We start from the raw sequence: 14,250 nt of genomic DNA, 5'->3' as shown, positions 1-14,250 counted from the left end.
TTGGTAGTGCAAATGCTCTAGTTTATTGATGAAACAGGACTCGGCTAATGCTGCCAATGAATTCTAATTGCTGGCCTACTCACTGTTCGTTTTCCATCGCTAGCAGATTTTTAATGGGTGCAGAGAAGGCCTTGACAGGTGTAGAATAGGAGATACGCTGTGTCAGACTGCACTGAGGCATTTGGGATCTTGGTGATCTGTGCATCATCGAAGCTGTACCAGTTTTTGGTGACTGAGTGCTTGCAGAATGCCGTGTAGTGGCCATCATCCAGAAAACCAGAGTGGTTCTGTAACAAACAACAGGGTCTGTTAAAACAGAAGTCTCGCTCTTTCTCCTTACAGGCAAAGCTAGGAATTGGCAATCATTTTTTGTTTGTGCCTGGAAAAGATGGGAGAGAAGATTCTAGCCCCCTTTGGTCTACAGCGAGGAATGTTAATTCAAATAAATGCTTTAAAACAGAGCAAATAGATGATGATTATGCTTCTCCATTTTGCAATATTAAATTTGCAGCCCAGCTATTAGCCCTGATATGGGTCACTATAAGCAGGCCCCACTTGCAGTGAGTGATGGAAAAAGAGACCATTTAGTCCTTATTTATAAACAGGATCTATGCAGGATCAGCTTGTGAGTTTATGCTGAGGAGGCTCCAACCAGGCATTATGTGCCAGGAGTGTGTGCTTTTTAAAATTGGGATGTGGGGGAAAGAGGGAGAGGGAAGCGATAACTTCTCCTCTCTTCCTTGGTTACATACTGTTACTGGAATATGTCCATGGCAGGTAAAAAAAAAAAAAAAAAAAAAGTGCATGAAAAACATATCTAACACAGGCTTCATCTGCTCCATGAGGCCAGGCTTTACAAATAAAAGCAGGAAAGGCAAAGCTCACCACTACAGCACACAAGCTGTACTCTGCATCCTTGCAGAAAAGTGGGGAACTGTAGGGAGAAAGATCCAGATTGCTGAGTGGATAGCAGATGTCAGTTGAGAGTTTCCTTTTGTGCTTGCCTTGCCATTCAAACCTGAAACAAATTTTTGAACTATTTTAAATAACACTAAACTTACTTCTTTCTTGCATTGTGGTGGTTGCTTAACTGATTTTCCTAGGGGAAGGGAAAAACAACAAATAACTACCCAGTGTTTTGAAAGAGATCTGTATTAATGTTGAGTATTACAGTAAACTGACAGAAAATGCACTAAACCCACCTGAGATGTCCAGCAAGAAAAGCAAAGCTCTTGCTTCCTGATCCTTCTGTCTACTAGAAATGGACACAGGTGCCAAAAGCAGCCAGAAGTCAAATCTCTGCATCACTGTCTGTCCTAAACATTTTGGACTGCACTGCTGTTGTCAGCTCTTCTTCCGTGCCAGTCTCCATCCCTCTTTCTTCTGTAACTTTTAGTACAACACTATACTTTTAAACATTTATAACGTGGCCAAGGGCTGCAGCTGAGGACCACAAGTTCCTCTGAGCGTGTCAAGGAAAGCAGATGCATAACGGGCAACTAAATAATAACTTTACATAACGTAGTTCTAGGAAGCCAAATCATTCCAGAGGAATTTTCCTTATAGGTGGGAAGTTGTTAGGAATAAATTCTTAATAAATTTAGCAGTTGGCCACGTGTGGCTAGTAAAGTCTGCTAATCAGGAGCTCTTACACTGATGCACCTCTGTTTAGTAGACCCAGTTGTTTAGACCTGATTTAGTTAAGGGATAAACAAAACCACAGTGTCTCAGCTGAAATAATGACAAGCAAAATGCCCTGTTTCGGTCCTGCCCTTAGAACCCAAGTCACAATCTCTCCCACTTGCCCCAGGAACTCATATTCACAGGGATGTCTGACCATATGAACCGCTGTACTAATCTGTAGTCAGTCACTCCTCGGTGGAGTTTTTCTTCCCTTTGGAGAAGAGATCCCAAAATCAGTGAATGAAATTTGGTGGGTTGCAGTACAGAGTAAGGCAGAACACCTTGTCTGAGATTTCAGGAATGCAGCTTTCTTGTTTGACAGATATATTTCTGTAACTGCCCATTTAGCTTCCAGGTATCAAAAGTACTAAAAATACTCATTTGCAGTGATTTTTTTCCTTTTATGTAAATGGAAGTGATGTCTCACAAATCCCAGGAAATGGCCATGTCCTACCCCATATAGACTATACCTCTTTAGGTGGAAAATAATGATCTGCGGTGCCTTGGTTATGGTGGCCTTTACTGCAGCATCTTGTTTTGTTCCACACCAGGAACACTGGATTTGGTTGTTCCAAGTCAGTATGTCTTGCTGAAAGAAACATTTGAGACAGTCCTGTCAAAGAAGAAAAAAAAAAAAAAAAAAAATCATTTGGTCAAACGGATCTCCACCCCTGAAGGTCCTGACCAAGGTCAGAGACAGGTTTGCCATATTTTGGAGCTCTCTTCCTAATTGAAGCATGATGTAGCAAGGCTAACATTGCAAGTACACTTGAAACACAAAGCTGCCAACATTGGCTTCCTTTTTCCCCCCAAATGAGGAAATACTTGGATGAGTGAAAGAAACCCTCACGGTTACTATTGAACAATCTTAATATCCCTCACCCATGGCAACTCAGGAGCGTCGCTCCCATAACCTTACCAGCCTCCGCGGTCCAGAGACAAGTATAGAAACCCCACATCTCTTAGGACCAGTTCAAAGACTGTCCGTTAGTGCCCAGGAAACCAAAGTAACTAAAAACCTGCATCTTTTTAATAACACGTATTAGTCTAAGCCACCTATTGCCACATAAAGCAGAAACCAGCAGGAATGTAGTAGTCGTCGTACCTGCAAAGAGCATGCGCTTGTGGAAGGGATGGGCAGGGAAAGAACAGTGAACCTCTCGGGTCTGTCGATGGTGGTCTTGCATTCCAGACACATGATATCGTAACTGAGTTGTCCCTCAAATAACTGTGTGATAATAGATGTTTCACTGACACTCCCTCTGCTTGCTTTTGCATCAGTTACGCACCTCCTTTTGCTTGACTATACAGAAGAAAAAAATTAACAAAATGTAAGGAACCAACTGTTTCAGAAGTGCCTTCACTGGGTTTTAATGGTCACCGCCCACTGCCTGTGTAGGCTAGTAGTTAGTCTTGTCACAACTCGGCTCTAAAATGCTATTACTTTACTTGATGTTTCATACATGCAGAGTAAGCTAAATTCCTTTTCTGAGAGAAATTAAACAAAAATGTAATATTCTATACATTAGATGGGAGAGATTTAATTGCTAGACAAGCTCTTTATCAGTAGGTCTGAAGAGGAGAAAGGTAGACATGGGGACATGGCAGACATGAAGGTTTCAGGTAGATGAAAAAGGGGAAGAATGTAAAGCGTGAAAGAAGCAAGGAGAGGGAGGGGTGAGGATAATGGAGCTACAGACAACATTATCATTTAGATGGGGCTTGCAATTTGATGTAGCATTAGACAAGAAGCAAATGAATTTTTGTGTGTTCATGGGTATGAAACAAAGGAAGAAAATGACAATTTTTAGCAGCCACATCATGTAGTTCAGAAGAGGAGGACAGGCAATTATTACATGGAATGCTAAACCATGAAATGCAAAGAGGAAACAGCTACAGCCCCAGAACACCACAGGTGGGCTCTTACCTTCTTGAGACCCTCGTGGAGCTCATTCAGCACACAGATCAGAAACTCCTGTGCATCCTGCTGCGTCCTCTTGCTAAAAGTTGGGTACCGCTTCCCAAGGACTGAATGAAAAACCTCCGGGGAAACACAGTCAAACTCTCCGAGCCACATATCAGACATCAACCAGCCAAAGGCAGTCACAGACTCGCCATTCTCCCTTGGAAAAAATAAACATAAGTTTCAGGTAAAGTATGAAGAGATGGTGGCTCTACCTTCAAATGGGAACATAATACATAAACTTAGAAAATACACACAGGTACAGTATTGCTCTGTCAGCATGTCATTTAGTTTGAGGGTCTCCACAGATACTAGAAAGTAGTAGGAGTCATCATCGAGACAGCAATGAGAGTAACTGGTATTACTGTCAAAACGACAAAGTATAACTCTCAAGTTACCCAGCAAGGAAACGACTCAGGGTTTCAGAGCAAGGAGAAGGAAACCAGCCTGTGGCCAATTTGACTGTAACTGCCTGGTGGGGAGCTAGCAGGTGGCTGCCTCGGACATTCTCATAGCAACACATATCCTTTGGAAGGAAAACGGCAGTGCCAAGCAGAAAAATACAAGTAGCTTGAATAAATCAGCTTACTTGTGTAGGGCTGCTTTGTGCTTTCCTGAGAGGAAATACTCCACAAGCGGTGGCACGCTGCAGAGGCACTGCAAAATTGCGTTCATGTAGCACGTGTTGCCCAGATTCCTCAGGCCAGTGAGCCCTGGGTGCTGGCTGTTCATCTCCTCCATTGGTTCCTTGCAGGAATACTTCACGCCTTCCAAACAAATGGAGTCATACTTCCACCTCCTAGGAAAAAACCCACAACAGTGGAAATCTAAAATGCTGCAGTGCTTTTTCTATTACGTTTTTTAGAAAGCAGTACTGTCTTGAGGAGACGTTTCCTGCTGTTTCAGGATCTTCTTTGTAAGTTACACTCACATTTACTTTCATCAAGCTAATACAGTGGTAAAGACTCTCTATTTCCCACACTAAGCTCGTCCCAATACAGTGAGGTACATCATTAAGAGGTATTATTTAAATACCTGAGGTTTTAGAGTTAGTTATTCCTAAAATTCCACTCAGTCTTTGACTCCATACACAATTACTCAAAAACTATAACCAGATGTAAATAACTACCTCAAGCATTTCTCTCTACAGAATGCATATTATATTTCATTTCCTCAGTGGTCTGGTACTTATTTCCTAAAACCATAGGTTGCAGTCCAGATGCTACACAAACAGGTTGCTCTTTAGACTTTTGTCATAAAACGTTACTTAATTCACATTAAGAAAATTTTAGTAGGTTTGTTTTCTTGCTGCACAGGTCTGTCCTGGACCAAACTGTCCCCATCCCCAATTAGGCAGAGAGATCTGAACACAGACCCTGCACAACCCAGACGTGCTCGCCAATGTTCCCGTTGTTGAAATTCTAAAGGCTGCCTCTTCTTATTATGATGCAGAAGGAAGGAAAATGCTGAAACCTCAATAATCTTTGTGGAACAAGAAAAGCCATTTCTTTCCCTTCAGCTGAACACCACTTGCCCAAGTTGCCATTTCTGGAGGTGTCCCAGGCTGACAGTCATTTTCTATCATCTAATAGCTACAAAACAACTACAGAACTGTTTCCTTTTAAATTTCGATAACAGCAGAGCCAACATTTCCAAACAGCTCTACCTACAGACCAGTCTCCTGTGAAAAACCTTAATTCCCTCTTTTATAGCCATCCCTGTGAAACGCCAGCTCGGAGGAGAAAACACGTTGGGACCATCGGGTATGGAAGGTGGCTGGGAAGCCACCAGCAGCCTTGCAGGGAGCCTGTGCTTGCCCCAGCTCAGGGAGGCAGCCTCTTGCTCTCTTTTCCTCGTGTCTCACCTCTTCCGTCCAGTTCCATGGCACACGTAGCACGGTCCTGCGTGTCCCGTCCCATCCCCTGGCCTACCCTCACCCCATAGCTTTGTGATGCCGTCCTGTTCCATCAGTTCTCATCCAGGGGAACGGGCCCTGCCTGACCTGCCTCCGCCTCCTTCCTACGTGCCACCCAAAACAACCTTGGGAAGAGACGAGCACCCACCCGTTCCACCGGGCGGAGAGTTTCAGCCTGACCCGCGTTTATTTCTGTTTGTTCGTATCCATATTAGCGTTTATTATTGCCATGGTCTGATGGAAGGGCAGTGAAAACTGAGGGTGTTGACCATAAAAAGATGGAACTACCTCAAAACATCACGCTGAATTAGTTTATTGGTGTTTAGAAAATTTTCCTGGGAAAAAAAGGGTAGCGGTAAAGAAGTGTCTTTTAATAAGCTAATGAGACAGTGTAGTTGATCCCTGAATTTCATACATCACTGAAGAGCAGCAGGTTTTCCGTATTTAACATACAATTTGGGAAGTAACAATTATCCACAGAACAGGCCCAGGAAGCCATTGAAAAAATCCCTGTTTATCTTACTTGTTAAGCTTCAAGCAAAGGATGTCTGCCAGCACTCTTCGGACAGCTTATTCGCTGCCACTGCTATTAATCTCCCAAATTGTGTATCTGCAAACTGAGATATAAAAGTAACACACACACACACTCCCAAACTACCATTCAAAACCCAATCTACATTTTTGAAAATGAAACTGTAATAGTGTATGTACTTTACCAAGAGTTTCAAATGTTTTAAAATCTAAATTATACTCCTGTAGGTTAAACTTAAAAGTTGTAACAAATACGTACAAACGCCTGAATACATACCAATGTATAAATACACTCACAGTTGGTTTTCTTCCACCCTGAAATATTCGTTTAAAGTTTTGTTGATAAATCTCAATTAGCTAGGAACTCAATCCTGCCTCTTTCTGCAAATTTATTCAGTTCAAATATGCAAAATATGAGATTGAAATACAATGGATTTTCCCCCATGGGGCTGTGATTGTTTGTAACTATATGGAGGTACTTTGTCAAAGGGCTATAGGTAAAACGCAGAGACAAGTACATGTTGCAGATTTATCAAAAGGCCTGCTGCAGAGCAACTGCAGTTGACTTGTTTTGCCTCGGGTAATAGAAATACACCAGACATTTCCATTACACATGCAGAGTATTTACGCACTCTTATTCTTACCTCTGTGTAGGTATAGATTGAAGCCTGTACAGAAGTATAGGACTTCTGTAAATTCTCTGAAAGCCTGTTTTGATTCTCTGAAAGCCCTCGTTCTCATTTCTGTGAGAGCATCTCCAATGTTTCTATGCTTCCAAGGCTCCTTGCTTATTCCTGCAGCCCTTCGGGGGAAAAAAAGTATGAATGAACTTCTAATAATATACACTAATACAGAAATAAAATTCAAACTGGAATTAGAACATTTGCAACATTGGAGAAAATATCAAGAAAGGACAAGAACAGCAAGGAGTTCATTTTACTTTACTGGAATTTAACCACTTAAATAGATAAATTGTATTCAGTGGGATGACTCTCCATATTTTCCTGGTTTTATCTTCTTTTTCATAGAATGGTTTGGCTTGGAAGGGGCCTTAAAGATCACCTAGTTCCAACCCCCCTGCCATGGGCAGGGACACCTTCCACTAGACCAGGTTGCTCAAAGCCCCATCCAACCTGGCCTTGAACACTTCCAGGGATGGGGCATTCACAGCCTTTCTGGGCAACCTGTTCCAGTGCCTCACCACCCCCACAGTGAAGAGCTGCTTCCTTACATCTAATCTAAATCTACCCTCTTTCAGTTTAAAGCCATTACCCCTTGTCCTATCACTGCCTGCCCTTGTAAAAAGTCCCTCTCTGGCTTTCCTGCAGGCCCCCTTTAGGTACTGGAAGGCTGCTATAAGGTCTCCCCGGAGCCTTCTCTTCTCCAGGCTGAACAGCCTCAACTCTCTCAGCCTGTCTTCATAGCAGAGGTGCTCCAGCCCTCTGATTATCTTCGTGGCCCTCCTCTGGACTCGCTCCAACAGGTCCATGTCCTTCTTATGTTGGGGGCCCCAGAGCTGAACGCAGCACTCCAGGTGGGGTCTCACAAGAACGGAGTAGAGGGGGAGAATCACCTCCCTCAACCTGCTGGTTATGCTTTTTTTTGATGCAGCCCAGGATACGGTTGGCTTTCTGGGCTGCAAGCACACATTGCTGGGTCATGTTGACCTTTCTTGTCAACCAACACCCCCAAGTCCCTCTCTGCAGGGCTGCTTTCAATCCACTCACTGCCCAGCCTGTATTCGTGCTTGGGATTGCCCTGACCCGTGTGCAGGACCTTGCACTTGGCCTTGTTGAACTTCATGAGGTTCACACGGGCCCACCTCTCCAGCCTGTCAAGGTCCCTCTGGATGGCATCCCTTCCCTCCAGCGTGTCGACCGCACCACACAGCTTGGTGTTGTCAGCAAACTTGCTGAGGGTGCACTCAATCCCACTGTCCGTGTCACCAACAAAGATGTTAAACAGCACCAGTCCCAGTACCGACCCCTGAGGAATGCCACTCATCACCGCGCTCCACTTGGACATCAGTCATTCACCGCGACTCTTGGAGTGCGACCATCCAGTCAATTCCTTATACACCCAGTGGTCCATCTATCAAATCCATGTCTCTCCAATGTAAAGACAAGGATGTTATGCGGGGACAGCGTCAAATGCTTTGCACAAGTCCAGGCAGATGATGTCAGTTGCTCTTCCTTTATCCACCAACGCTGTAACCCTGTTGTAGAAGGCCACCAAATTTGTCAGGCAGGATCTGCCCTTCGTGAAGCCATGTTGGCTGTCACCAATCACCTCCTTAATTTCCATGTGCCTTAGCATAGCTTCCAGGATTCACTCCATGATCTTGCCGGGCACAGAGGTGAGACTGACTGATTTGTAGTTCCCTGGGTCTTCTGTTATTCCCTTTTTAAAAATGGGGGTTATGTTTCCCCCTTTCCAGTCAGCGGGAACTTCACCAGTCTGCCACGACTTCTCAAATGTGATGGATAGTAGCTTAGCCACTTCATCCGCCAGTTCCCTCAGGACCCACAGATGCATCTCATCAGGTCCCATGGACTTGTGCACCTTCAGGTTCAGTTGGTCTTGAACCTGATCTTCTCCTACAGTGGGCAGTTCTTCATTCTCCCAGTCCCTGCCTTTGCCTTCTGTGTGACTTGGGTGGTATGGCTGGAGCACTTGCCAGTGAAGACTGAGGCAAAAAAGTCTTTGGAGTACCTCAGCCTTCTCCATGTCCTGGGTAACCAGGTCTCCAGTTTCCTTCCGGAGAGGGCCGACATTTTCCCTAGTCTTCCTTTTATCACCAATGTAACTATGGAAGTTTTTCTTGTTGCCCTTGACGTCCCTGGCCAGATTTAATTCTATCAGGACTTTAGCTTTCCTATCCCGATCCCTGGCTGCTCAGACAATTTCTCCATATTCCTCCCAGGCTACCTGTCCTTGCTTCCACCCTCTGTAGGCTTCATTTTTGTTTTTGAGTTCATCCAGGAGCTCCTTGTTCATCCATGCAGGCCTCCTGGCGTTTTTGCCTGACTTCCTCTTCGTTGGGATGCATCGCTCCTGAGCTTGGAGGAGGTGATCGTTGAATATTAACCAGCTTTCTTGGGCCCTTCTTCCCTCCAGGGCTTTATCCCATGGTACTCTACCAAGCAGATCCCTGAAGAGGCCAAAGTCTGCTCTCATGAAGTCCAAGGTATTGAGCTTGCTGTGTGCCCTCCTCGCTGCCCTCAGGATCTTGAACTCCACCATTTCATGGTCACTGGAGCCAAGGCTGCCCTTGAGCTTCAGATTTCCCACCAGCTCCTCCTTGTTGGTGAGAACAAGGTCCAGCATAGCACCTCTCCTCATTGGCTCTTCTATCACTTGGAGAAAGAAGTTATCATCAACACACTCCAGGAACCTCCTGGATTGCTTATGCCCTGCTTGTCCCTCCAACAGATATTGGGGTGGCTGAAATCCCCCATGAGGACCAGGGCTTTTGGACATGAGGTTGCTCCTAGCTCTTATCTGTCTATAGAGGGCCTCATCCGCTCAGTCTTCCTGGTCGGGTGGCCTGTAGCAGACCCTACAATGTTACCTGTCCCTGCCCTCCCTTTAATCCTGACCCATAGGCTCTCAGTCAGCTCCTCATCCATCCCCAGGCAGAGCTCCATGCACTCCAGCTGGTCATTGACATAGAGGACGACACCCCCTCCTCGTCTCCCCTGCCCGTCCTTCCTAAAGAGCCTGTATCCTTCCATTCTAATGCTCCAGTCACAGGAGCCATCCCACCACGTCTCCATGATGCCAATAAGATCATAGCCCTGCAGGCGTGTGCACATCTCTAACTCCTGTTTATTCCCCATGCTACATGCATTTGCACAGAGGCATTTAAGTTGGGCCCCCAATGAAGCTGACTTACTGCCTTTTGGTTTTGACAAAAACAGTCATGGTAAGTATCCGCTCCTAGTTTGGAATACAGGGTACACTGCCAGCAGCTTGCATTTTTCTCCCAGTTAAGGAATTTTGATGCTTTGTGTAATTTTTCTCAGTGTCTCCTTTATCCTTCATTTTAGCAGCTGTTTCAGTCTAAAAAAAAACAAACCAAGAAAAGTAAAAATCAAAACTAGTATTTTGATGATGGGATATATAACTTCAGATTTTGTTAGGGTAAGAAAGGGCTAACAAGGCTTTCTGGCTTTGGGTCACTAGCTTACCTGCCATGCAGTTATAAATATCCCTTCAAAGAAAGATAACCAATAATATAAATTGGTTTTATTCTTCTGTCTTCCCATGAACCCTTTTTGTCACGGGCGAATGACACAGGTGCTTCCAGAACTCATCTATCCATGTTCCTAGTTGCTCATGGCATGTCTTTCCTACCCCAGGGTCTCTCACAACTGGCAGATTTGATTGACACAGCTGCATCCTGGTTCCCGCTCTACACTGCTGCTCCCTTCCCACCACCTGTTGGGGCTCAGGGGATGTCCCTCCCCAGTCTCCACACGAGTGGAACAGGAGCCAGATTATATTACTTATTAAGTCTTACTTAGAACAAATACTGTATTTTCTACCATAGACTTAACAGAAGGACATACTGACTGATACACGTGTGGGATGGAGGAAGTCAGATGTTTCATGCAGACTTGGGGAAAGGCTGAGCTAAGACCACGGCAGAGGCTGAGGAATGACCACAAACATCTGACTCGGAAGAAAAAAAATTCCAGCAAGTTTCTACAACAGATCTGCTCCTTGCAGCAAGGGCGTGAGGGATGAGGAAGCTTCCTCCTGCCTCACGTCACCTTCCAAGGGCAGCTTTTGTTCGTAGTTAATTGCATTTTTGTGGAAACAAGATGAGAGAAGGCTACCACTGGTTGTAATGGTCGTTACTCACATCTGAAAAGGGAAAGCCTGAAGTTTCAGTCTCAGAAAATAATCAGTTCACCATTTTTCTTGATTTCAAAGCTCCCTGCAAGAAAGAGTTTTTCAGATACTGTTCAAAAAGCAATTTGCCTCCTAATCCTCTTCCTGCTCTGCAACACCCCTCAGCACTTGTTGGGGCTTAGTTACCACTTCTACTACTACTTATATCACTATCTGTATCTCATACTTAGCACAAAACCAACAATATAGCAGCATGGCACAAACACATAAAACCACTGCCTGGATTATTTTATTTTTTTTTAATTAGCTTCTGGTGTAGTGCAACAACAGATGCTAACATGTATTCACCCTTCTACATGGTTAAATAGTACTGAGATATATTTCATTATTACTAATGAAACAGTAATTAGCCCCATACCCCCAGCATATCCTGCCTTTCCTGCCCACTTCATCTGGAATCTCCATGTCAGGAACTTACTCCTTGATTTTCTTGGCAAACTCCTGTTACTGGACCAAATATTCTCATCATCCGCTCTAAAAAAGCAAAGGTACAAAAATAAATTACAACTGCCAAAGGCTTAATAGCTACAGATTTTTCACAAGCTTTATGTTTACAGTGATGTGCTAGTGCATGCAACCACAGTATTTTCTAGAGTAATTTGTTACGCTGAAGTTCTGGCCCCACTGTAGCTGATACGAAGGAATTGTATCTTGATTTCACTCCATTAATGACAAGCATGAACACAGCCAACTATTTATTTAGAGCAAGAGCACCAAATAAGGTATGTTGTAAAATATACTGAGAACAGTAGACAGAAAGAAGGAACCAAGTAGTTTGTTTTTCTTATACAGGACAGGGAACAACGACACTGCAAACTATTTAGCAGTTGGCAGCATTAACAAGGGCTGTTTAAACTTCTACTAATTCTTAAAAATGTTCTTACCAAAAGTAAGAGTTCTTGCCTTCCTACAGAGGGGAATACATTAAAGAAAAGAAGGAAGATAACTTGAAGTAATATATTGAAAAGCAAGTACTATGGTCATACACAGGCTGATGGCAGCATTAAAAAGCACCTTTTGAAACCATTATTGAGAAACAAGAAGTTAAATTCAATCTATAATAGCTGTCATGCAGATAGAACAAAATTTGTATTGAAAACTATAAATCACTGAAATAATTAAATATATTGTCAGTATTTTAAAAAGACTATAAATCCATATAGCTGAATTTTACTCCTAGTACTAAAATCAGCAATGCTAACATTCGTCATTCAAGAAGGCAAAAGCATATGCTTATTCTTGCTTTTTGTGGAATCCGAATCAAGACCTTAATTTACTATTTTGACATAGCATGATACAAAAATCCACATCAGTACTATCTGCTGCAAGCTCAGGGGCTGAGAATTAACTTACCATTACTCTCACTACAAAATTGATTTCTTGCAAGAAAAAGTGTTAATTGGAAAAAGAAAGATTAAATCATCAGAAGTCTTTTCAGAAGCACTGTTATATTTAAAAAAAAACAACTTTTTTTTTTTTTTCCAATTAATCTTTTAGGAACATTCAACATGAACTGTTACCGGCAAGTTTTCAGCTGTGGTCTTTTCCCCCCTCCAAATTCCTGCAGTGTTAAGTGTTGTGGCATTAAGTGAGATGCAACCACAAAGAACTAAAGTGTAGGAAATCACTGCCACAGGCTTAAAACCCAAATCCCTCCTTTTCTGAATCACATGGCTGCTGAGCAGCAGCTAAGAAACCAGCTCCCAAGAACACTCACCTTCGCATATTTTACCACAACGTATTTGAGATTGGTTTCCTCTGAAATATTTCAGCACCTAAATACTGCAAGAAAGCAGTCAATAATGCTGAATTTGCTGGTTTAATTAAAAGACTAAATCAGCACACTCACATATTTGAGTTTTTTGCATAAAGAAATATTGATGCTGGAGGAAATTAAAGTGCATTTTAAAACATAAGTTACGTAAGCAACCAACACTAGTCTACAAGTACATAAGATTCAGTTTAATATGTTATTCAATGGTGGTTCTTCTAATGAAAATATCCTGAGGATGGTGGTAGGGAATCAAAACTATCTGTCAAGGAAAATAATGTAGCTTACCTATTTCCCTATATGAGAAATATTCTTTAAATACCCTCTTAGTAGGAAAGTCACTGAAGTATTTCAGATTTTCAGCAAAAATAATTAGAGAAGGTTTGAATTATATTCCTGTATTTAAAAACTAGGTTCTAAAAAGATATGCTGATACTTGGTTTTTGGATAGTAAACAGAAGTTCCAATGCTGCTTCTACTTTCCCCCTCTTCAGTAACCTAAAGGAAATTTAAAAGCTAAAGGATCACAACTCTTCTCTATTCATAGAACACTTCAAGAGTGATGAGGTTTCAGCAGAGGACTGACACTTGATTTTCTCAACCAAATTAAATTACACGGGCTAATCTTCATGTTCCTGCAGCCTGACATTAGTAGGACATGGTATTATCCTAACACGGACAGGCTACTTCTTCAAACTAACTTGGTTGTTTTTTTGGTTTTTTTTCTGTGCCACCACACTTTTCCAATGCCTTCCCTGAGGATACTGTACATTTATGATTTTTGCTGCTAGTGTGAAGGAGAAGATAATTTGTGAAAGTTGTAATTTCATCCCCCCTCCCCAATTTAGACATGTGCTTCTCATAATTCTAGCTCTAAGTCTCACATGAGCTAGTACCCATGCCAGGAAGATGCACAAACATATGTACAGTGTTAACCACTCCAAGTCTTACATATGTTCCCCAACTCTACTTGTCCTTTTTGGTCTTGGAAAGGCTTCAGGCCCTAGTCACTGCAACACTGAGCAGAGGGAACACTCCCCACTATCACACACACCCATCACACAAAAGTCACACGTGTTTGTTTTGTTAAGAAATGAGTCCCAGGCAAAACTACTGAAGAAAGATACCATGGTTGTAAAAATTAACTATGCGTTAAGTATTTGTCAGCAAACAAAAAGTTTCCCAACTTTTACTTACAATTTTCCCAAAATGGTTTTCCTATTTCATACACTGAATTTGGTCACATTTTCGCAACACCTGAGGCTCCTCTAGAAATTCTTCTCAATTTGAAGAGCCAGCCTCACTTACAGATTAACTGTTGCTGTTACTTGGCTAAGAATATAGCATTAAAAAGGTGTAAGTACATCTTGAATAACTGCCCATTACCTCACAGCAACAGAAGGGGATGCAGTCAGGCATCCAAGAAGCAGCTCCTAATTCAAAACAAACACTGTAAAGAGGTTTAAGATA

At 42.8% G+C, this 14,250-nt stretch overlaps 1 protein-coding gene across 1 annotated transcript; it reads right to left on the bottom strand.

Moving 5' to 3' along the window:
- On the bottom strand, positions 1–12,471 carry USP50 (ubiquitin specific peptidase 50). The gene is made up of 9 exons (XM_030016305.2): positions 11,428–12,471; positions 10,960–11,034; positions 9,988–10,154; positions 4,236–4,445; positions 3,611–3,806; positions 2,789–2,986; positions 2,154–2,296; positions 886–1,018; positions 1–287 (listed from the first exon to the last, which is right to left on the bottom strand). The coding sequence occupies exons 3-9, from the start codon at positions 10,014–10,016 to the stop codon at positions 111–113; spliced, it is 1,086 nt and encodes a 361-aa protein (XP_029872165.1). The 5' UTR covers positions 10,017–10,154; positions 10,960–11,034; positions 11,428–12,471; the 3' UTR covers positions 1–110.
- Between the last annotated feature and the right edge of the window lie 1,779 nt (positions 12,472–14,250).

This window comes from Aquila chrysaetos, chromosome 5 (assembly GCF_900496995.4).
Source record: "Aquila chrysaetos chrysaetos chromosome 5, bAquChr1.4, whole genome shotgun sequence".
In the NCBI taxonomy this organism is placed as follows: domain Eukaryota; kingdom Metazoa; phylum Chordata; class Aves; order Accipitriformes; family Accipitridae; genus Aquila; species Aquila chrysaetos.
Note: the sequence above shows the minus strand (reverse complement) of the source record. Positions and strands in the feature narration are given on the sequence as shown.

Coding starts and splice junctions, on each gene's coding strand:
- USP50 (XM_030016305.2), bottom strand. CDS start 10,016: ATGACTGTTTTTGTCAAAACCAAAAGGCA. Junction 3,807..4,235: donor CACAAAGCAGCCCTACACAA/GTAAGCTGATTT, acceptor ATTTTTTCCAAG/GGAGAATGGCGAGTCTGTGA. Junction 2,297..2,788: donor CAAGCGCATGCTCTTTGCAG/GTACGACGACTA, acceptor CTTCTTTGACAG/GACTGTCTCAAATGTTTCTT.